Raw genomic sequence first — 24,468 nt, forward strand, 5'->3', positions numbered from 1 at the left:
CTCGAATTGGGTCACCAGCGAAGCGCATGTCTCAGATTGGTCTTGTCTTCTGTAACACCAGTGCTTGAAAGAAAATAAAATTAATTTAGTTTTACGTCTTACAGTTATGTCTTATAGGCTAAGGGAGACTAATGATTAGTAAAAGAATAAATATGACAGAATTAGTAGAATGAGAATGTAAGAGGAAATGGAAAAACTCGCGGACACGATGTTGTCCACTATAAACTCTCATGGCCTGGGATCAAACCACGGACACTTCGCACCATAGGTGAGCGCCCTGCCTGTGCTAGAAGGAATATTAAAACCCAGAAACTACCTTAAAATCACCTACGAATGTTTTGACGTTGCAGATGTTATTCAAATCATATTATTCATGCGTATTTGTAATGGGATCTAAGAAAATATAATTTTACATATTCTCTTAAAGTACTATTAGCAATAAGTAAACTCTTTCTTTTTTATTTAAATTATGAAACTTGATAAAATTACAAAGATGAAGCGAAAAGGCCATTTGAACGATTTCAATATGATAATTTAGAGAAAAGTATCTTCAATCAATTCAAAAGCTATATGCGTTCCAAATTAACATATTTTTTCTTTCTTTTATTTTAAATAAATAGTTGTGCTTTTTACGGTAGCGATTATTGGCACACTAGTTTTGATCTGATGAAAACCCAATCTGTGCAGTAATAATTCTACAAAAGAATGACTCGATTTTATCAAACATATTTTTGAATTATGTGTTCTAGCCATTACTTGTTTCTGTGTTCAGTCGATAGCATTTCAGAGATAAGAAATTCTAGAGTTCAAATTTGATTTAACTTATAAAGCTATCTGTCAATAAGGAAGAAGGAAAAAAAAGTAGTTATGGGTCAACCAATAGTATATTACAGTGAAATTAGTTTGATGTTGACATTTATTTATTTAGTGTATTAAATCCTCAATGCTTTCAATTCTCAAATTTGTATAATATTAAAACTAGTCTGTTAACATCTATCGCATTCATGCCATAGATAACCATAATTTTAATCTAAAAAATTAAAAAAATCATTTTTGATAATGCTGAAGTAAATACTTTTAATTCTTATTAAGTTGACTGTGCGTTTTGTATTTTAGAATAGACCTAATATATCTTGAGTATAATGTTCAATCGGCAAACGATCGCAATATAAATAATTATAATTGCTCAACTTTATTGCAGGACAAAGATCTTCATTCGTTTCCCAAAGACGTTGTTTGAAACAGAAGATGCTTTCCAAGCGAAGAAACACGACCTTGCAACTCTGATTCAGAAGATTTGGAAGGGTAGACAACAACGAAAGCGGTATCTGAAAATGAGAGAGGCTGCAATTATTATAGAGAAGTATGTCCGAAGGTTTTTGGCCAAGAAAGCTGCAGAAAGGAGGAGGAAAGCCATACTTATCATCAGAAGGTGATTTTTTTAAAAAAAATCTTTACAAGAAAAGTGAAAATTGAAAACGGTTACAGTTAAAATTTTCGTGTCACATAGCTAATTTGTTCTTAGTATAACGAACTTTAACTTCAACAGTAACCACTGATTCCAACTAAGGCACCATCACACACAGGCTCCCATATGTATGTTGTGAACCTTCTCATAGACGTTTCAAACAACTCTTCACCACTAAAACTTCTGCTATGAATGATTTGTAAGTTGTATTATCTTAGTCTAAGCTCATAGCTATTAAAGTAGAAACAACCCCTCAGCAATAAACTCCCTATGAAATTGACCTGTTCCTTCTATACTTATTAAATAGATATTTTGGCATGAGGATGTGAGACTGGAGAATGGATTTCTCGAGGCAAATGATGTTGCAATATCGCAATTTCGAATAGATAATAAGCGCAATATCGAATGCACCAATTACCTACACTTCAATAGATCTTATCCTTACACGTTAAATTTATTTCTGAAATTCACATTTGCTTAACAACACTTTTGTACCATTTCATCAGCCGTGGATGTTCTTAATCTTATTCGCAAAAAATTTGGCTGTGCAGAAAACTTGGACTGAATTCCCCACGACTAATAATAATAATAATAATAATAATAATAATAATAATAATAATAATAATAATAATAATAATAATAATAATAATAATAATAATAATAATAATAGAAGAAGAAGAAGAATAGTAATGCATTCTCAATTATTTTAATAGAATTTAATATTTCTTTTTGGAACCTGTAGACCTTACATAACTGATACTTAATTGACTCACCTAAAACTTAAAAGCTTTTACAAAACTACCCCATAAGATTAAATCTCCCAGTCTTTGGAAATAAATTGAAACTCATTAGATTTGCCAGATTTTCCAGAGAGAGGGAGAAAAGGAAGTTATGATATATAGAAAAAAAAAAAAAAAAGATAAGTAATATTCAAAATTTTAAATTGGAAACTAAGACAGTTTCATATAACAATAATTCCAACACACAAAACACAAAAAAGGTGTATTACATTTCCCAATGGGAGCTCATGTGGTTCGAATTACACGTTAAGCTGTAGGTCCTATTCTCATATACCCTGTGTATTGAAAGAGACTCGAAACTAAACTCAAATCTTCGTTGCCTTTGAATTGTATTTTAATGAAGACTTTGCATCTCTTAACAGTCCCACATACTTTTTATAATGTTCAAAAAAAAAAAAAAATAAAATAAAATAAAATAAATAAAAAATAAAATAAATAAATAAATAAAAAAGCGATTCCGAAAACTATGGAGTGGACAATAATGTCGTCGTTTATAATTATATTTACATGTTACCCCCACCCCCTTGCCGAAAATCGGATACAACTTAAGTTAGGACAAGATTCACTCATATACCTAAAATAATCAAAATCGGTGCAGAGATCTAGGGGGAGTTAGCCGTTCGTTACATTCATAATGCAACAAGGGAATTCCAAAGCGGGCAGAGAGAATGAATTGACAGAAAATAGTGAAAACAGTCACACATTCAAAAAGTACATTATGAGTGCTTTCGCTAATACTCTTCATCATATAGGGAGGCAAAGAAGTTGGGGAACAGCAAAAACAAAAAAGCTGAGAAGTGTTCACCTTCATGTTGGAATGTAGGTCACCTGGGTCATATGGTATGGGGCCTGTTTCTCATAAGGTACTAGTCTTATATGTTTTTACAAGTCATAAAATAATATAAAGCAGAAACACTAGAAGAATACCAAAAGTCGTTCTAAATACTGATGCTAATACCTCTAATTTATCATCATTTTGTGGGGCAATCGTAAAATGTTTGATTTTGAAGTTTTGCACTAGTATTACAAAACTACATAGTTTTGAGAAATAGGCCCCAGACTATATGCTAGATGGAGTCTACTGAAGAAAGGTAAAACTAATGGAACCAGTAGATTGATAGAATTGCAGGTGAATGAAACAATTATAAATAAAGAGAGGAAAAATACGTAATATAGGGAAAAAGATTGGAAAATGAAAACTAATAAAGAATTTATCAAAATGTAGATAAATAATAATAAATTAATTAATATTTGTAAACTTTATTTATTAATTTTTAAATTCTTTAACCAGATATGATACATTTTTTTCTTCATTTATTATTCCTTCGTTCTTCTGTACTCCTGCCAACCTATCGATTCATTAAAAGTAACTGAAGGACTCATAAAAGGAATAACGTTTCTACGTACCTTGTGTATTCTTATTTCATATATATTTTCTTTCATTTCGACACGTTTTAATGAGCTTCTGGTGTCTCTTACTAGCACAGAACTAGAAGTCAAAATCACATTCTCTATCAAGAAACTAAAAGCTGAAATGTAGGTAGAGAATTTAATTTTGATTTCTAGGAGATGTGTTAGTAAAATACACCAGAGGTTCATTGGTGCAAAAAGTTGAAAACAAAAGTGTAACGCAACGTGTAAATATATATCCTTTTTTAATTCTGTTTCGTAGGTTTGTGAAGGGCTTCATAACCCGAAATGGACCCGAAACGCCAGAAAATAAGAAGTTCGTTGGTCTTGCTAAAGCTCAGTACCTGATTCGATTGTCCCAACATTTGCCCCAAAGTGTTCTTGACAAAACATGGCCACCTTGTCCAATTGTTTGCAGACAGGTTAGTATTTCAGATTTACAAGGGAATGTAATTCCGTAGAACTGATATGTGAACATCGATATATGATAAATGATATATTGAATACGATATGTGATTAAGTCACTTTTAGAATTTGAGCCTAAATTTTTACAACTAGTAATAATAGTAAAATAATCTTGAAAATATGTAAAGCTTCTGACACACACATACATACATACATACCTATTTATTTTTTTCCTTTTAAACGACAAAATGTTCGGTGCTTTTTTGTGATATGTGATAAAACTACATGAATGCAAAAACTGGAAAGAAAGAATTAAAAGAAACCACCAGTATCTTTTAAATTTGCAATTATCAGAGCATGAAGAAAATATCGAAATGCTTACAAAAACTGTTTGGTAGGATGACTGTAAAGAAAATACTGATGGCTTCTATATTAAAAATTTGGATTGCTCTAAAAGAAAGAAGTTAATGGTAACGTATTAATGGTATAGATGGATGGTATTATAGTCATAAAATAAAAAAGAGTTGAAAGACAAAAACGGTGATTTATTCCGTTAGGAAGAAATAGTTTAATACCTTAATTTTATTTCTTGATAGGCGTCTGGGCTTCTGTATAACTTGCATAGGAAATGGCTGGCAAGGAAATACTGCCTGTCTCTCACACCTGAGCGGAAGAGACTGTTTGAACTCAAAGTATTGGCTGAATCTCTCTTCAAAGGTACCGTATATTTTATTTTATTTTATTTTTCATTAGTTCATAATAGTTGTGGTTTACGTCTGTTGCTTCTTAAGTGTGTTCAGTAGTCTCCACACCAACTTTTCTACATTTTTTTTTTTTTTTTCAAAATATTCCATAAAATCAAAGAACAACATTAAAAATTTCAACACGGTTTCAATGTACTTTCAGACTCGTATGAAGTGAAGTGATTAATGTTCAAAAATTCCCTATTGTCAGGAAATGCATTTTTATCAATTATTACATCATATGTTCTGGTGATGAACAGCTCAACAATAAACAGCACTTTGTAAATCTTTCATTAAATAGATTTTACAAGTACAAGAAAATCAGACAGAGAAATTTGGAGGTTGTTCTTCGGTTTTTGCAATTTGAAATCGTTAATTTAAAATAGAAAAAGAAAATGAGACTAACACATTATCTTATTCATTATAGATATCCATTACTTTGCGTCAGTTCTTCCTGTTATGTTACATCCGACAATTTTTGAATCTGAAGTTGTTCATGTAAAGACAAACTGACCTAATTGGATTAGAAATAGTGTGTTGGGCTTTTTTTGAGTTTTGGGGCTTGCATTTCGAAATTCTACAAGGACGCTTAGGTCATGAATGTATGAATCAGTTGGCGTATAATGAAGTAACATCAACGAAAGACAGGATGGGATTTGATATTCAGAGCTCAATAATGCAATGAATAATTTTTAAGACGTGGACTGTGTTTTTGAGTTATGGTGAACGAGCCTGGATATGAGGTTGGGGTGATATTCGAGAAAACATGCGTTAGGTGGTGCTGTGAATTATAGATAGAAGGTAGAATATATAATAATTGCTGGTGGATGCTGTAGGATATGTATAATAAATCAAATATAAACGTTCCTACCTTGTATTACGAGTTGTAGAACATAACATTTAAAATGTTTTTCGAGTAAGAGACATTCAAATCCACTATTATTGAATAGGTAAGATCGAATTTTGGTAAATCCTATGTGGCTAGGGCTTTTCGAGAAGTATGATAGTAGACATTGTTGAAAAGTTGTTCTGTAGGGTTTGGAGTAGTAGTCTAAGTAATTCTGTGGAGTCCTTATCCACAGGGTCGATGATAATGATGAGATCAGAACGCGACACTGAGATTGACTTGCTTTCGTCAGATATATTGCTGAGGATGCTTGAAGGTGCTAACCCATACATTTTTTCACACGAGATTTATATACACTCGTGGAAAATGACACTACCAAATCTCATGTGGTTCTTTATGTTAAATTTAGAATATATTTTTTTAAAAAGTGCCAGTCAGCATGGGTCTGAACGAAATTGTGGGAAGTCCGTTTGTGAATCGCTTAAACTGTGGAACTAACTCAAGCAATTTGATAAATTATATCAATATATGTTCTATATAGATATTTTTGTTTGCGAACCTTACTGTACCTACGCACATTTGTAGAAGATAAGCCCGGTATTGGAAGGATTTTCAGCAATTAATAATCTTACCCTTCTAAAATTCATTGTAGAAGAAGGATAAGGTTCGCAAACTTGACTACTTTGACCAAGCTTGTGTTTGTTTTTATACAATATAGTCCAGTCATAATATGAAAATTAGTTGAAAAAATCCTTATAAGCATGAGACTTTCTAGATAGATGTATTAAGTTGCATTGAAAAACATACTAAAATCCTCAAGAATCGCAAGTGTGCTACGGCCGCCAAATTGAGAAAAATGGCCGACGCAAGATAAGAAATGGTTTTATAAAGTTGCGATCAGTTTTTAAAAATATATAAGCATGGAACTTACTTTATAGATGTATTTTGTTAGAGTGAAAACCATACTAAAAGTTGGAAAGAATTACAGGTGTGCTAAGGCTGCCATATTGGAAAAAGGCCGACACAATATGAAAACTTCGTATGAACTTGTAACTAGAAGAAAACTTACAAGAATGGGACATCGCAAATAGACGCAATCAGAGGTAGTGAAAAACAAGACATACTTAAAGTCATCAAAAGTTGGAAGTGTGCTATAGCTGCCATTTTAGTAAATGGTCATTCTATTTTGAAAATTATTTTAAAGTTATCATCAGTTTGAAAACTTTTAAACATGAGTATTTGTGAATAAATGGCTTTAGTTGTAGTGAAGGGCATCTCCAATGGCTCCCTACTTTCTTGACCGGTGAGTAATAGGGTTGATATGGATATGGACTTGTTGAGAACCAGTAGGCTCTATATTTCACAAATACGTTGGTCTCGATGTCACAAAGTGAGGTGTGTTCGAACAGGAGTCGAAAAACCGATCAACGATACCGACAGTATTGTGGTCACTTCTCGGGTCACCGTGCGCCAGTAGAAATGCTTCTGGTGGAGATTTTTGGATCTATCCTAATCTCCTGACTCTGCTGCGTAATTCTATGCCGCACACTACCTACGAAACCACAGAGATCCTGCAGGATCTTCACAAGAAGTGACAAGAACCGGCCCAGAAGCATGGATTCTTTACTACTTGTGAGGGCGCGTGTCTCTGGTGACCGACGGGCCCCTCGGACAATGTTGGTATGGGAAGAACGTGCAGACACGCTAGTTTCCAAATATGCAAATCCTGATGTCGCATTTGAATTTCTTCCAAAACAGCCAAGGCATGCGTCAGAGTCCAAAACAGCCAGACACTGCTGATCGCTCTCTGCTATTTCGAGGCATGCGTCAGCTGAGCTTTGTGTGTGTGATGTATATATATATATATATATATATATATATATGTTAGGGAATAAATTGAACTGCGCTTCTCCCATAACACACTCCTAGCTACGAGCCTGCTGGATATCAACCAAGACGAAGAATGGGTTCCTACTGGAACCAAACCAAACTCAGCTGACGCATGCCTTGAAATAGCCTAGAGCGATCAGCTGTGTCTGGCTGTTTTGGGCTCTGACACTGGAACAACTTCAAATGCGACATTGGGATTTGCATATTTGGAAACTAGCGTGTCTGCATGTTCTCCCCATACCCACAGTGTCCGAGGTGCCCGTCGGTCACCGGAAATACGCGTCCCCACAAGTAAACAATCCATGCTTCTGGGCTGGTTCTTGTCACTTCTTGTGAATATCCTGCTGGATTTCCGGGTAATGTGCGGCATAGAATTACGCAGCTGGATCAGGAGATGAGGATAGACTCAAAGATCTCCATCGTAAGCCAATCCAGTGGCGCAAGGTAACCCGGAGAAGTGACCATAACATTATCGGTACCATCGACCGGTTTTTAGACTCCTGCTCGAACACACCTCATTTTACGACATCGAGACCAACGTATTCGTAACCTACAGAGCCCACCGGTTTTCTACATACCCATATCGACCCTGGTACTCATAGGTGAAGAATGTAGGGAGTCAGCAATGCATTGGGTGAAGATGCCGACAGCAGATATTCAAAGCAGGGGAAATATTTTTACTACACTTGTATGATGGCGAAGAACAAACATTGGACGATCTACGGCACTACAGGCAGAATAATATGATATCCAAACAACTTTTCAACATGACGTTTGACCTTTCATTACTACCTCCTACAAGTGACGCAGCTGCCCAACATTCGTATCGTGTGTACCTTCAGGTCCACACCTACAAGAATTTATGGAAACACAATAAATTACACCCAACCGACTTGGGATGAGTACAGTTGGGAAATTCCTTGTCTCCAGTGCCGATGACAAGGAGTCCAGTACCTCCAGAGTTGATGAAGCTTATTTCATGTGCATGTCGATCTACATGCTATAAAAATGTTACTGTAGAAACTCGGGTTTGTTATGTTTTGCTACATGTAAAAAATGTAAAGGATTTTCCTGTATGAATAAGGCTAATACAAGTGATCTATTTTCTGATGACGAGAAAGACATATACTAAAAGTGGTGATTGACATAATTTGATTGCATTTGTTTTATTCATAAAAACATCTGCTTTTCATTTATTTTATTTCTAATAAAATTTTTGTAAGGTATATATTTTCAAATGCCAATTGCACAGAAAGTGCAACGGTTGCTGAAATTTATCTCGTTCTATATATCTCGTTCTGTATCTTGCAATACGTCGTATATTAAAATTTGGGTATTTTTAGTTAACACCAGTATTGGATCTGGGGACAGTTATTTCATCATCCGGCAAAGTATCGTTTTATATATATTGTGAAAATTAAATTTGACACAAATATTATATATATATATATATATATATATATAATATTTGTGTCAAATTTAATTTTCACTGATGCTGATGAGAAGAAAAATGTATCAGTACCCTTCAGGTTCTAAAGCAGCGTTTCCCAACCGGTGTGCCGTGAATGGGCCGCTGGTGTGCCGCGAGAAATCGAAACAAAATTACTAATTTTATAGCAATCAAAATGCAAAAGGTAAGGAAAAATGTATATTTGTATTTCACATTACTATGAATCTACAATTTTAAGTTTCATACCAGGTTACTGTTCTGTATATTTCTAATGTTGAAAAAAATGATCATTGTTATGATCATTATTGCTTCTTTATTATTGCAGATTATATCGTAATTTGAAAATTTAAAATATCATTCAATCCTTTCGATAAATTACCTACATTTGAGTTTTAAAAGTAAAAGAGATTTGTTTGTTCGTTCGTTATTTAGTGATCTTCCTTCTTAGTAAAAGGTAGAATACAGATTTTTTTTTTTTTTTTTTTTTTAACCTGAGTCCAATATTTCATTGCAATTGTTTTCTATTTTAAATTAGAATGAAAAATAAGCATAATGATTTACCATGGGGAAAAACCAGTGATAGTGCTTTCTTCTCTATAAGAAGGAGATCAATAATCACAGAAAAATACCACAGTGTTTTATATTTACAAATTATAATATCTATAAGTGTGCCGCGAGAATCCAAGTAACACCCGTAGTGTGCCGCAAGTTGAAAAAGGTTAGGAAACGCTGTTCTAAAGAAATAAAATGGCTGTCATATTGCAATATGTCAGAGGTAGTTCAAGAGGATTTCTGTAGCTAAATGCATGTGTATAAAGAATTCATAACGTCTTCTAATTGTTTCATATTACAACATCCAGATTTCAATATGGCGGCCGTGGCACACTTGCGCTTTTGGGAGGATTTCAGTATGTTCTTCACTACCAGAAAATGCACCTATTCACATAGCCCCATGTCTATAATGTATTTCCTGTATTGATCAAACTTTAAAAACTTGGATTTATTATGGCGGCCGTAGCACACTTGTGATTTTTGGGGACTTTTAGTATGATGTTCACTACAACTGAAACCATCTATTCTCGAAGTCCCATGCTTATAAGGATTTTTTTAAGTAATCACAAAATTTTGAGCTAAAATGACTCGTCTAAATATAGTAAGAGCAAAAATGTCGCATCGTGGACATATAAAAATCAAAATAAACGTATACAAAAATAAATAAATAAATAAATAAATATATAAAATAAATAAATAAATAAATAAAAATGAAGAAACAAAATAAAAATTCGTAAACCTGAAATCTCATAATATAAGCAGAATCGGTATATATATATTTTGTGGTTGCAGGACTAAAGAAGAGCTACCAAAAGAGTATCGGGCCAGTGTTTGTGCAGAACAGGTTGACTGGGGAACTTGAAACGCACAGAGCACAGTTTGAGCTCAACACGAAACCAGGAGATGAGAAAATATTGGTAAGTCATTAGCTGATAACGAATTTTAAACAACGTAAAGATAACTTTAATTTGTAATTATGTCCATCTTGATGTATATCGATTATCTTGGAACGCTTTGAATAATAGCATATGCACTATAGTACTACTTTTAGAATAGAACAAAGCTATTATATATTATATATTAACATTTATAAATTATTAACAGGTGAAGATACACTCAGGATAAAGATTTTAATAAATAACAACTTTAATTCGCACTCTTGGAAGGAAACACCTACTACTGCATTTTATATAAATAAAGGAGTATGACTTTTAAGGTAACATATATACCGGAAACATAAAGTATATCTACGTGTTCGGAGAAATATGTTACACAATTCTAACGTAGGAATAATATGCTACATTGCATGTCGTTTTCTTCAGAATTCAAATGCAAGTTATAGTAAAAAATTTACCCTCCAAAGCAGCTTTCACTTCCGTTATTGGAAATAAACTTTTTAAAGAATGAATGGCATTTAGAAGTATGGTATTAAATTTCAGAGTTATGACTACACAGATACCGTAGTAAATATTAACAGTACGCTGTAAACTAACGTATAGTATAGTATACAGTATAGAGTATATGTCGTGCACCTATCGTAAATTACAGTTCCTGTACTCTTTTGTTTGGAGTTTAACGTCCTGGTTTTAGCAGTGTAGCTGTGCAGGAGTAACAATAAGTTTGTTACCAATGTATACTTAAAACCAACATCACGCACTTAGCACATTCATAAAAGTTTTGCACGCTCCCAGCAAAGGAATATACTATACATTTGGAAATAGAAGAAGATATGACATTCCTACCCTTAAAAAGTAGCTTTTTCCAGTAGCATTTTTGTCTTGTCATTGCAAGATTGTCAAGTGACACAAACTTATTTCAGTGGAAAAATGGGGATCATAATATTTCCCTACAAATGGTAAGATCATTGCTCTTTCAACTTTACAAGTTGAGGGAAATACCATGTACCTTAATGGTATTGAATACCGGTGCCATTTTGGTTTTCACCTCATTGATTTAGGTAGGAAATTATTTTTCTATTTTCTTTGAAATTAATTTGAATTTTAATGGCTTGATTTTATTGATTCATTTTTCCAGCCTATTAAATTTTATCGTAGATTTTAAATGTTCCTTACTTCGTGAGAAGTAATTTTTGTGATATAATCAAATTTAAGTAATGTTAAATTTATACGTAATGCAAATTTACTTAGAAAAAGGAAGGGACATTTAACTAGATTTGAAGGAGAAATTAATAAAATCAGATCATTAAAATTCCACTTAATTTCAAAGAAAACAGAAAAAATCCTCAAAGAAATCAATTAAACTATAAACAAAGATGGCGTTGTTAATCAACACTGTTAAGATAGCAAGGCAGTATATTGCTAGAGAGTAAGTGTGGACGTCAGCACCATAACTATTGTCCAATACGATGAGAATTAGTAGACCTGATTTATTTGTATTCATCCCGTAACCAAATTTAACAAATTCGCTTGTGTAAATTACAAAGAAAACCATGCCTATTAACTATGAAGTGCGTTGTCTACAGAAATGATCCGTTCATATTATTTGATATATTCAAATACCATTCTAAAAAAGCTCTTTCTCACACTCAATGGAAGGAAACAGTCGTTAGCGTTGAAAGCTTTCGGCAAATTGAAACAAAATAGCAGAGAGCTCACTGAAAAAACTTGAAATAAATAAAAAATATTCTTTTCCCGCTAATTATATTATATTATGTGAGATACCCCTTAGAATCAGAATCACATATACTCCAACTGGGAACGGAACCTAGTTCTCTCAGAGAATACTCTAGCCATGAGAGAGCTTGTTGTTCCCCATGCTTTCATGGATCAATATGTACCCAGGAGAGAGAAAGATTTTCATTACGTCCCTGATAATATGTTTAGTAGGGAATTGTATACGTACGTATTTTATTCCCTTGCAAGACAGCTAAATACAAAGAAATCATGGACGATACAATTTTATGTATTGCATATTATTAATATATATTTTCTCATAAATATACATTATATTCTGTCTAGGAAAACAAGTACAACATGCAGAAAGAAAATTATGTGTAGATTTTACTCTGTATTAATAAAAACATTTCTTTTTGCAGTATTCCATTCCAGTAACAAAGTACGATCGTCATGGATACAAACCTCGTGAGCGGGTCCTCATTCTTACAAATAAGACTCTGTACCTTCTAGAGGCTAAGACATTTAAGATCAAACATCGGCTGCCATTGGAATCACTGCAGGAAGTAGTTGTGACCAATGAGTCAGATTCTCTGTTGTTGTTGAGAATACCAGCGGACCTCAAGAAAGATAAAGTAAGTTTTTTCTTTTCTTTCTTTTTAAATATGGTATAATAGAAGAGTACAAAATGGTAAGATTAAAAGAAAAATATAGATAAGGTCATTTCGTACTATTGCATGAGTACTAAGGCACCTACTAACCCAAGTGGAAAATAAGATAGTATGGTGATTTAGTGGTGCGAAAAGTGTCAAGTTCTATTTCAGGGGCTTATGTTGGACAACATTGTGTCGGTTGGTTTTCAGAACAGAGGTTTTCCTTCAAGTTATCCACATTTCACCAATTTTCCTTTCGTTTATCCGCTTACCTTAAATATACAGCATAATCGTGGGTTAATAATTGTGTATTTTATTTCGTTTTATTTTAGTCCAAGAAGTGTATTAGGTCACAAATCAACGAAAGTTTTGTCCATAATTTAGGGGCGTTGGAAAATTACAAAAACACAATATTTGACGCAACTGAAGGCAAAATACAGAGATAAAGTAATACATAATAGAAAGACACAATAGAAACCTCTAAAGATTGTTTTCCGCATTATTAGGAAAAAAGGGAGAATAGTATACACTAAAATACCAATATTAGTGTTGTAAAATTACAAGAATACTCTTGCAGTAGGCGATAAACAACCTACATTGTAAAACCATTTTGAATGTTCAATCAAACGTACCATCCAATTGCGTGCAAAAGGATAATATCAATGTGGTCTCATCCTTAGATGATTACATTCTGCATGTTATAGGTTTGCTTATTATAAAAGCCCACTAGAATTGCACTCAATAGATACAAATATTTTTCCATTGGTTAGGGGGAATTAGCAATCCATCTAATTGTACGTATTCTCGTTTCACAAAACCATTCTCCAGTGGAACAACTGTATGAATACTGATCCTGTTGAAATACTCAAGAACTTCTCCAGTTTGCTCTAAAGAAAGCAAAAGATACTTTTTGATAGTCGGCTGCTGTTAGATGAATCAAAGATAAGTTATACTTCTGCATTTGTTTTGTCGTGATAATAGCCAATACGAACAAAGACAATTACCGATTTCCCTTCTTGCTATCTCTTGTAGAAGATATGCTCCTCTTTTCAGCGATTGTGTCAGTAATGCAGATGTGGACAAGTTACTAGCAAAATGGTCAATTAAAACATTTTTTTAGAAACAAACTTATGATAAAATCTAACCTCACATGAGACTAGCTATTAATGCTATATTTTATGTAAAGTTGGCACTTCTGTATAACTCATTTCTTGTACACAAATATTTCTTACATATTCTCAATCAATGCTTTGCATAAATTTGAAAATTTACCGCCCTCTATTTAAACGGTGAGGATGTCACCTACTACTTTCGTCTTTCAAAATCAGGGACTTCGATTTTGATGTCAGCATGTACCACAACGACTCGATAGGGTTAATCTCGAACTATTTCCTCACTTGTTAGTGTTGATATTCTGTGCTGGGCTATTGTCCTGTTCTTAAATACAGAAATGTTCCTCGAAACAAGTTACTCACTAAACTGTTTGACTGATGCTAAGGTGTGCCGTCTTGCATAAACGGCTCCACATAGTCTCTGACGACCTCCTTATATTTTTCACTATTCTTTTTTTCTTCTACAACATGGATTTTGCCTGGTGCAGTGCATTTTTTAAGAAATCGCTACTGGGCATCCAGGCACAAAAGGGCCCTTGACACACATGTCAGAGTTTTTAAACTGCATTTTTGTGTAATGTACAATTTTGAAATAATGACATAAAAAATTACGTATTTGTCAGACTTCTGCTAACAGTTTTATTTCCGATGCAACACATCACAATCAATAGAGGAGCATTGTATGTAACCCTACTTTTCCTATGAAAATAGAATGCATGCGGTGTATTGCAGATTTCGGTATTAGATACTATTAGGACAGTCCATTAATTATGTACAGTCTACAGAGCATGAGAAAGGTTTACAATTTGTTACGCTTTGTGAGATAAGGGACATTTTTTTAATAATTTAACTGTCACAAACTTTCAATCATTTCGTGGCATCTCACTGATCGTAAAATTACCAAAGGAAACATTTCTGGCAATATTTAAGAAAAACTGGCGCTGAAGAAAAAACGGGAAAATGGACAGTGATTATAATCTGAGTATTAGAGATTCTAACATCTGAGTATAAGGGAAAAAAGGGGATGGGCACGAAGGAAACCAGGGATAGATTTAGAAAAAATATTTTAGAAGGGGCTTCTCTTTAGGAATATTTTGTGTTTAGAATTTTTTAATTTTAAGGGGAGGGGCTTGAAGTTTATGAGTAACATTTGATTCGTTTTCTATAGAAATCCTAAAATTTTGGAGGGGCTCAGCCCTTCCCCCTGGCGTAAATCCGCCACTGAAGGTAACTGTGCAACAAATTGGGTAAAAAAAAAAAACAAAAAAAGTTAAAAATAGCACTTTGTACTTAATGGACAATCCCTTACTTTCTTATAAGTTTGTGCCATCTATTAATTGCGTCAGAAAAAATGCGTGAACAAATATCAGTTACCGATATTGCCCATATCAGTCACGAAATGTTTGATTGCTAGGAAATGTTAGGCCAGGATAAAACAGATTAGGTTAAAGAGAACAATCTTTGAGAAAACTGGAATTCGGCGATAATGAGAATTGAGAATTTCTGAAAAGCGAACCAATACGAATGCAAGAGCGTAGCTCAGGAATAGCTGAAAGTTAGCCTCAACAGACTTCTAAAATAACAACTTCAAAATTACGTATGCACTCAATATAAGCCAACCTAAGCAAAAAATCAATATTGCTTCATCAAAGTTTCTAACCTAATATGTGTCGCATCAAATGAATATCAACAATATAGTGCATAGTATATCGGTGTGATGGTAGGATGTGTGAGTTGATTTTTAGTTTAGCGTCCCTTTCAGCAGCGAGGCTATATGAGACGTGGACCTACTGATTAACGTGGAATCCGAACATGAGCTCCAACCAGGAATCGAACCCGGGTCTCCCACGCGAGGAGGATGTGTGAAACAATCACGTTATGGTAAAGAATAAAAGACAATCTGACTTTAAAGGAAAAATTGCCTGTGATCGACTCTTCTTAATAAAACTGAAATAGATGCTAGGAAACCCGATATTCAATTGTTTCCAGAAAACATACAAGCAGTAAAGCAAAACAAACATGGCAAGCCTAACTAATTCTGTCGCTCTACTTCCTTCCTCCTCTTCAATAGGCAGGTTAGCTTAGCCTCAAATATGTTGGAACACGTGGGCCTACCTTATAGATAGACGACGATCCTGGATTTGACTTCACGTAGCTACATTAATCGTTTGGCATGAGATATTTTCACTAAAAAGCCATCGGCGTCGGCACTGAATCAGCAGCTCCTTCTTGCTCTACATATTGTCGATTTTGACCTATCGTCGCAACGCAAAGTGTTTCCCAAAAGTGTTGTAAATGTTCTATTCTCAATATTTTATCCGAAATAATGAGTCTTAATTGTAACGATCCAAAACAGTATTGTAAGCTAAGGATAAGTAAAAATTCCATTTCATAAAAATTAAATATCCAAATAGCAAGTTGTTTTCTTCTGTTATTTTCTCTTAGAGACTGTTCAAAAGGTGTATAATCCAAACGTCATTTGGATCGTTACTGATGTGAGAGTTCGGCTTCAACCTTTCTACCTCTTTAGTCGGTCTATTAACTTTCTCTGTATTAGAGTAGAATGAAAGTGCTAGCATCTAGAGGTGGACAAATGAGTACGTGAAACGAAGGAAAGAAGAATAGCTGAAATTTCAAGAATGAAGCTCTCCAATTGTTTACCTATCCACAGAATACAAGCTAAAACATGTAGTCACAAAACTAAAGTATATTGAAATAATTTTAAATTTACAGTAATTCAAGTAATTTATTGTTCAAGTACTCTTCCATTAATTTAAAGATTTATGAAGTGCACTGTGTATCCAAACTGCTGGGCCTGGGTATCCATTTGGATACAAAAAGGTAGCTTAAAAAATACCCTGGCCTGGTGTATACGCTGAACTAAAGCTCCTGATCTTCATTTTAGTGGAATATTTTACGTGCTATATGGTGCATTTTTCTTCAAAACTTCTGCTTAAGTTCGTCTTTATTTTATTTTATTTTGGTACATTAAAATTAATGTACTGTATTCGTTTACTTTCCTTCATTGTAGAATGATTTAGTCTTTGCATACTTAGCCCAACAAAGCAGTTTTCTTCGTCATACGGAATCGTCTTGTCTTCAAGCTACTTTCAGATATCTTCGTACATTTCTTGACGAAATTTTTGCGACATATTTTTGTTCTGCTGAGGTTAATTTTCTGTTCTGAAGTGCTTTCCATAAAAACAAAAACTGGATCAGGGACTCTTGCTATAGCTTGCTTTAGGCCAGATTTTGTCTTCCGCCGCGCTAAGATACTCTTTGGTTCTTTCAGTCCCCTTCACAACACGATTAACACACTACACAATATTCCCAAAATTTTGCATATTTGCATCTGAATTTACTTTGTGAATACCTCAAGTTTTGCCCGTTTCAAAGAAAAAATAGGCTGTCTTGCCCATTTCAAAGAAGAAATAGGCTGTCTTGCCCATTTCTACAAGTTTGTCTTTCTTCATTGAGGCAGCCACTGCTACTTGCTTCCATTTCTTTACACTTCTAATTTCGATAGTAACCCCATCTCAGTTCTCCTTTAAGGGTTTTTCACTTTAGAGTTGTCATAGCTGACAAGTTTGGAGTTGTCATTAAAGAGTTGTTTAATTCTTGAGATAAATATTAAACAAACTGAAGGTTGTAGATTTAAGAATGATCAGAAAATAGTAAAAAGAAGAGAAATAATAAGCTAAAGTATGTAGCTGACTCATGCTTTTGAATTAATAAAACGGACTTACTAAAAAAACATGCCATCCTTTATTAGATCCAATACAGTTTCAGTGAATACTTTCACCGTCCTTAGTTGTTAAATCTTCTGCAAAATATTTGTGTGTGTGTCGACATAACTATTTCTGACTGTGCAGATTAAGAACGTGAACCTCTAAAAGTATGAATAATTTGTTCTACTAAGTTAAAACTGCGTATATTGTTTTCTTCCTCTAAGGATCTAACTATTAATATTACACATTCAGCAAATATTGAAACTACAAGTAATTACAGTGGATCTTCAACAACGTGTACTATATAGAAAACACGGGAGAAAAATACACTATGAATAGAGGCACGAGTTTTTCGCAATGCATGATAAAACAAAATGCGTCAGAATTAAGTAATTTTCAGTTTCTTGACGTCTTATGGTATTCTATGTGTATTTTCATTGGTTTCCGTTGCGCAATAAAACGCGAAATTGGCAGTTTTGCACGGTTTCTAACTACGCAAAATTTTCAAAATACGTTGCATTTTGGGTGATTCGATGGATTTTGAGTGATAATTGTGGTGACCTTGTCGATTTTATAACTTTCACTGAGATTGACAAATCTCCGACAGCACATCTGTTGAGTAGTTGTCTTGACAGACTCAGTACTCGATTGAAAGTTTCGCGGCAGGGCCTCTTTGGTGAAAAAAGTAAAGCACACTTACGTTTGCTACCAAGTGAAAAGAGGGCTAGTGTTGAATATGACTTAAAAAATGTGAAAAAAGATCATTCTTCAAGCTTTCTTCCCAAAGAAAAGACTCCCAAACTACAGAAATATATGATGCTTTGCGAGAGCTATTTAATTCTGTAATTGCATGTAGTAGTGAACCAGACATGATTGCGCTAAGGAAGTTTTTTAAAGCTTTGCCTTCATTAAAAAAAATTGCAAGCATCTGATTATGAAGTACCGTATTTGGAGTTTTACAAAGTGGCCGATGAGCTTTTGATAAGTGATTCGTCTGGAAAGTGCAGTGTAGTGAATGTTCTGAATGGACAAAAGTTCCGAAGTGATGATTGAAGTTTGTTCTAAATGCACTTACATACGTGTGGCTTCCAACAAGCAATACCAATTGTGAGAGATTTTTTTTTTTAAGTATGGACTGATGATACGTGACAAACGTACAACAATGAAGAAGGAAAATGTGGAAACATGTAACATGCTTATGTTTAATGCTTAAATGTAACTTGTGTCTCTGTGTTTTCAGAAGACAGCAAAACTTTCTACTCATAGTAAGTTTAGTTATTGATTTTCCTTCGGTTTGATTAAGAAAAAATATTTTCTATAAGTGAAATTTACAGTCAAGTGAAATATTCAGTGTATTTTGCTTTTAGGTAATTAATGGTTTATTTCTGTAGTGATGTATGAATGAAAGGAACAATTATAAAAATGTCAAGGAATCTCTTTTCCACAAGAGCCACAAAATGCGAAACTTTATTTGGAAAATGTGACAAAACGCGAAATTTTCAAATTCTTAGTGCAAAAGGCTCGTGAACATAACTGTATTGGATCTAATAAAGCACTATGGATTTTGGGGGTAAATCCGTGTTCCTTAATTCAACAAATAAATACTTACGAAGCTTTCAGCAGAACACCATGTTAGAAAGCAGGATTCGCGTAATCTCTCTCTCTCTCTCTCTCTCTCTCTCTCTCTCTCTCTCTCTCTATATATATATATATATATATATATATATATATATATATATATATATATATATATATATAGATATAGATATATAGATATATATAGATATATAGATATAGATATAGATATAGATATATAGATATAGATATAGGAGTGACAGAGTGTCAAAAGCGTGGGAAGATGGACTTCAGAGGCCAACAACTTAAAAACAATACATCGTAGAGAATGCGGTTAAATTTTTCACTTAGAAAGTCATACCTACTCTATTGAAAAATACATGTTTGAAAACATAGCTACGTGTGCGGACGGGATTAACGTGTAATACTTCTTTCCTTTACAGCATGTTCGGGAATCCCTCTGTTCCTTTGGGAAATCCCATGCGCACGCATAGCTGCGTTTTCAAACGTGCATTTGTCAATAGAGTAGGTATGACTTTCTAAGTGACGTTTTTAACCGCACTCTCTACGATGTATTGTTTTTAAGCTGTTGGCCTCTGAAGTTCATGTTCCCACGCTTTCGACACTCTGTCACTCCTAAACGGGACGGAATTTTCCCCATGTTCATTGTCCACGTAATTACCGTTCACCCTGTATATATATATATATATATATATATATATATATATATATATATATATATATATATATATATATATATATATATATATATATATATTAATGAACTATACCGACAAACTGTAAGAGGTGATTCCTTACATTAAAATAAGAGAAAAAGTTCATATGGACCTATGGCGAAAAGTGCATAGTTTCAGAGCTAGGGCTGTCCAAAAGCAAGAAAAAGCCAATTACAAATTCCAGAAACTGTGGATGGTGGTTCTTATCAGCGTAAAGGAAGCCACGCATACACAATCCAAGAGTGCATATTTTGTCAATTTTCAATAGGTGTACAGGGTATTCCCTACAGGGTGTAATTCTCAGCTATGCTCTCAATAAAGTTTTCAGATATACCATGATTTCATGGAGGGTTCAAAGTAGGCAGAAGGTAAGCCTTGACAACAATGGACATCTAATGTTTCGGAGGAAAGTCGGAAGTATTAGGAACCGGCAGCTCCATGTTTCTTTGTGCTCGGAATAATGCGTGATTTGATGTATTTCGTCACGGTACATTTCACGTTTTTTTCACTTACAGGTGTGAAAGAAAACATTACAGCATGAGTTTTCCTGAGTACGAGAAACCGTGCTGCTGACGATCCTTAACTTCCGAGATCACGGCAAACTTTTTCCCACAGGTCCATATGAACTTTTTCTCTTATTTTGATATAAGGAATATAATATGCAGATTAACTTTCGGGTTCCTCCGCGGCGAACTCGCGCTCTTAATTCGTTAGCTTAAGAGACACCTAGGTTCTCAATTGTCATACGCTCCTTGTTTACAGACTAGCGCACAATTACAATACTGTTTCAACAGATCTGAACATTTTTACTTCTGAACAAAACTTCAGAACTCAACTGAGGAGAATATTGTATTGAGGAGTGAACCTTATTTTTTGTATTTGTTAGTTATTTTTATTCTTTTTTTTTTTTTTTTTTGTTTTTTCTTTCTATGATTTTATCTGTTGATCAGTTTCAGCCAATTGGCCCTGTGCTGTATGAAACTTAGTGAATAAATAAATATATATACGTGCAATATGCTATATACAGTGGCGTATTTAGGATTTTGTTTTGGGCTGGGCTATGCACAACTCTTGAATAAGTACTTATATTTTTCCTTTTGGGTGCCGACAAATATTATTGATGCGTATATAACAAATTTATTTCGGAAGGGGCTTGAGCCCGATAGCCACCATCCTAAATACGCCACTGGCTTTATATGTTATATACAGAGGTTGGACCAAAAAAAAAAAAAAAAAAAATCTAAAAGTTTGCAAAAGTGTGAAAATCATACCTAAAGTTTATTCAAGGAACGTTCAGTACCTCATGTAAACAAATACATGTGATGATTGTTTCATTTTATTGGTTAAAGAGCCTTGGAACATCCATGCGGTTGAAGAAAATAGTCCATTGTCAAGTAAGCTGTTTTTCAATGCTTTTGTTGCTTATAAGGGTTATTATCAGAAATTTAATTTCCTTACAGTTAAATAACAGAAATAACATTGTATCTAAGAACTAAATTGAATTAATGCAACAAAAGAGAATACGCATGCGTAGAAGGTGGCTTTGACTCATCTTATGCGCGAATCACAGTTTACAATATGGTCGTGTGCAGGATGTAAAACACGGACAGGTTACGAACACGTGCTTCTCGAAAGAAGCGCTGACCGATAGCCAATTATCCGATGACTGGCGGAGTAATACCATTCAGCAATGTTTACATCAGGATCAGAAGGTTCGTTGACTTAACTTTAGTATGGTGTGGGGCCTTCTTTTGCGTCCAAAACAGCTTGGATCTGACGTGGAATGGACGTATACAGCTCCTGAATCGTGGTGTGTGGAATTTTGTACCATTGTTCCTCCAAAACATGCTCCAGTTCCTTAAGGGATGCTGGTGGAGGGTAATGAGACCGAACACGCCTTTCTAACTCAGATCACAATGGCTCAATGATGTTCAGATCTGGTGATTGTGGGACCCAGGGAAGGTGTGATAGCTCCTGGCCATGCTCCTCAAACCATGATTTCACCGTTTTTGTAGCGTGACAGGCTGCCAAATCATCTTGGTAGATGCCATCACCATCAGGGAACAATATTTGGGCCATGGGTAGAACCTGGTCTCCCAACATGGCCTCATACGCCTTAGCATTCATCATTCCATGCAGGGCTATGATGGGACCTGCAGAAAACCACGATATCATTGCATATACTGTAACAGAACTACCCCCATGCTTTACAGTTGAGAGCAGACAGTCTGTATCATAGGCCTGCGACGGTGTTCTCCATACGTAAAAACGACCGGTTGTTGGAAACAAGGTGAAGATCGATTCATCGGACAACATTACGTTTCCATTGCTCATGAGTCCACGCCTTGTGGTCCTTTCACCACTGGATACGCCTCTTCGCATTTACTGCTGTGACCAGGGGTTTGGCGATAGCGTCCCTGCCATGACTTTTCATTTTATGAAGTTCCATTCATACTGTTTTCGATGAAACCGGGTTCTGTAGGCCGTAATTGAGTTCAGACGTAATTTTCATTGCAGTGGTCTTCTTTTTAGCTGCTACAATCAGTTTTAATGCCCTCCGGTCCCTATCTGACAGGATTGTCTTCGACCACTGTTGTGCTTTGCAGACGTCGTTTGCCCTCGTGACATTGAACACAGTGCCTTTCGATACCCCCACAATGTTCACCACTGTTGCCACTGAAGCTCCAACCAGACGGGCACCAACAATCATGCCTCTTTGGAAGTCTGCCAGGTCGCCCATTTTACCGCACCACTTTTATACCACGTCACTCACAGGTGAACTGGTTACTGCTGACGGAAAAGAAAGGTCCACATGACACATTATAAACAAAACTATCGGCAATCGCAACACGTGTTGTACAGTGGAGGGCCAAACTTACGTGTCCTGTATGAACTGTTTTTAGATTTTTTTGTCTATCCCCTGTATATATATTTCGTTTGCGAGGTCTTCATACAAGAAATTGTATGTCAGTATTAGGTGATTATTCCTGTGTATTAAAATAATATAAATTTTATGACAGTTATATTTTAACATGTAGATCAACTTCCTTATCATTTGTTTTCAATATTTCAGGGTGACTTGATCTTACAAGTTGAGTACATCATTGAAGCTGTTACAATGATCGTTGATGCTACAAAGAGGCAACAAATATTGAAAATAGCGGACACTTCAAGGTGAGAATGAGTAATATTATATACTGATAGCGTCCATTAATTTCTATATTTTATATATATATAAAATTCATCACTTCCGTTCAGTTATTCGCTCTATCACAAAAACTTCACTTCTTGTCGAGCTCTTGAAGTAATTGCATATTGGTTTGATGTGTACATCAGCCGTGAGACATTAGTTTTCGAGTCTGACGTCCGCACCAAGGAAAGTGATAATATGATAATATTGGTTGGCCGTGGGTCCATGTTGGAAAATAAGTATAAATCGACGCTGAACGAAAGGTCAGAGTAGTGATGAGTTGTTGTTTCAGGATCACTTTAACTGTTGGTGTATGAATACGCTACGCAAGTACCCATGGCAGTGCTCTTAATTTGAAGATTGAGGTTATTTTCATATGTAAAGTTGCTCGTGGTTAAAACAAACTTAGCTAAGTAGATTAGGAATTATGTGTTGGATTATCGAAGTTCCGGGACTGTATTTAGAATTCTTCAAGACCATTGAGCCCATTAGTGAATAAAGTAAGTTATTGATGTATAGTGAAATGGCATGTATGGAGCTAGGTTGGGATTTGGCAGCTAAGATTCAGCAATAGAACGACTAGTGGATAAAGAATGGTTTACGTTCTTGCGGTTTTATGAAAACCTAAACGTAGAGCTAATAGTTCAGAAAAGTAGAAATGAAGTAGAAATGCGTTCGACACTGGGAATAATAAATCTTCTTGGGTTGCCGGGTCTGGATTTTAAATGAAAAATAGAATTTACACGACTTTTTAGACTAAAGTTTGAGATAATCCTTTAGGTAGACCATGGTTGGATAGGTAGGATAGTAGTATTTAATGAGGAACCCTCAAGATTTCCGTCCTCAGAGGTCTGTAACAGATGAGGTAAAAAGTTATTAGCCTTCAGAGAAAAAGTCTGAGTAGCTCATGACCATTCTAGTGAAGCCCTTGTCTGCAGGGAATGATGATGATCGAGTCAGAACACAACACTGAGATCGCCTTGCGTTCGGCAAATGTGATATTTAGAGCGATTTGTTTAAAGATAAAAGATATTGTATTTTCAGACTATAATAATTGTTAGGAAGGAGTCCTTACAGGAAACTAGAAGAAATTAGAATGCTGAGACGGACCTACGTGTGAGGTGCATCGTTAGATCTGAGTTGTTCAGTGGTATTGCTGTCATAGGTTGCGGACAGAGAGGAAAAAAAAAAAGCCAATATGGAGTTGCTTAATTCCACAAGAGGAAGAGAAGGTTAAGCCAGGTTGAGATTATTTGCGTTGTGTGGGTGGCGAAG

At 34.8% G+C, this 24,468-nt stretch overlaps 1 protein-coding gene across 4 annotated transcripts in view; it reads left to right on the plus strand.

Moving 5' to 3' along the window:
• The window catches only part of Myo61F (unconventional myosin 61F), a 277,176-nt gene that overhangs the window by 239,899 nt on the left and 12,809 nt on the right, over positions 1-24,468 (plus strand). For all 4 annotated transcript variants that reach the window (XM_081771503.1, XM_081771502.1, XM_081771504.1 and 1 more), the window contains 6 exons: positions 1,202-1,432; positions 3,941-4,100; positions 4,680-4,800; positions 10,358-10,482; positions 12,621-12,833; positions 23,077-23,177. In XM_081771503.1, the coding sequence (XP_081627629.1) occupies positions 1,202-1,432; positions 3,941-4,100; positions 4,680-4,800; positions 10,358-10,482; positions 12,621-12,833; positions 23,077-23,177 (951 nt within the window). The remainder of the gene's footprint in view (positions 1-1,201; positions 1,433-3,940; positions 4,101-4,679; positions 4,801-10,357; positions 10,483-12,620; positions 12,834-23,076; positions 23,178-24,468) is intronic.

This window comes from Thermobia domestica, chromosome 9, assembly GCF_964235325.1.
Source record: "Thermobia domestica chromosome 9, izTheDome1.hap1.1, whole genome shotgun sequence".
Lineage (NCBI taxonomy): Eukaryota > Metazoa > Arthropoda > Insecta > Zygentoma > Lepismatidae > Thermobia > Thermobia domestica.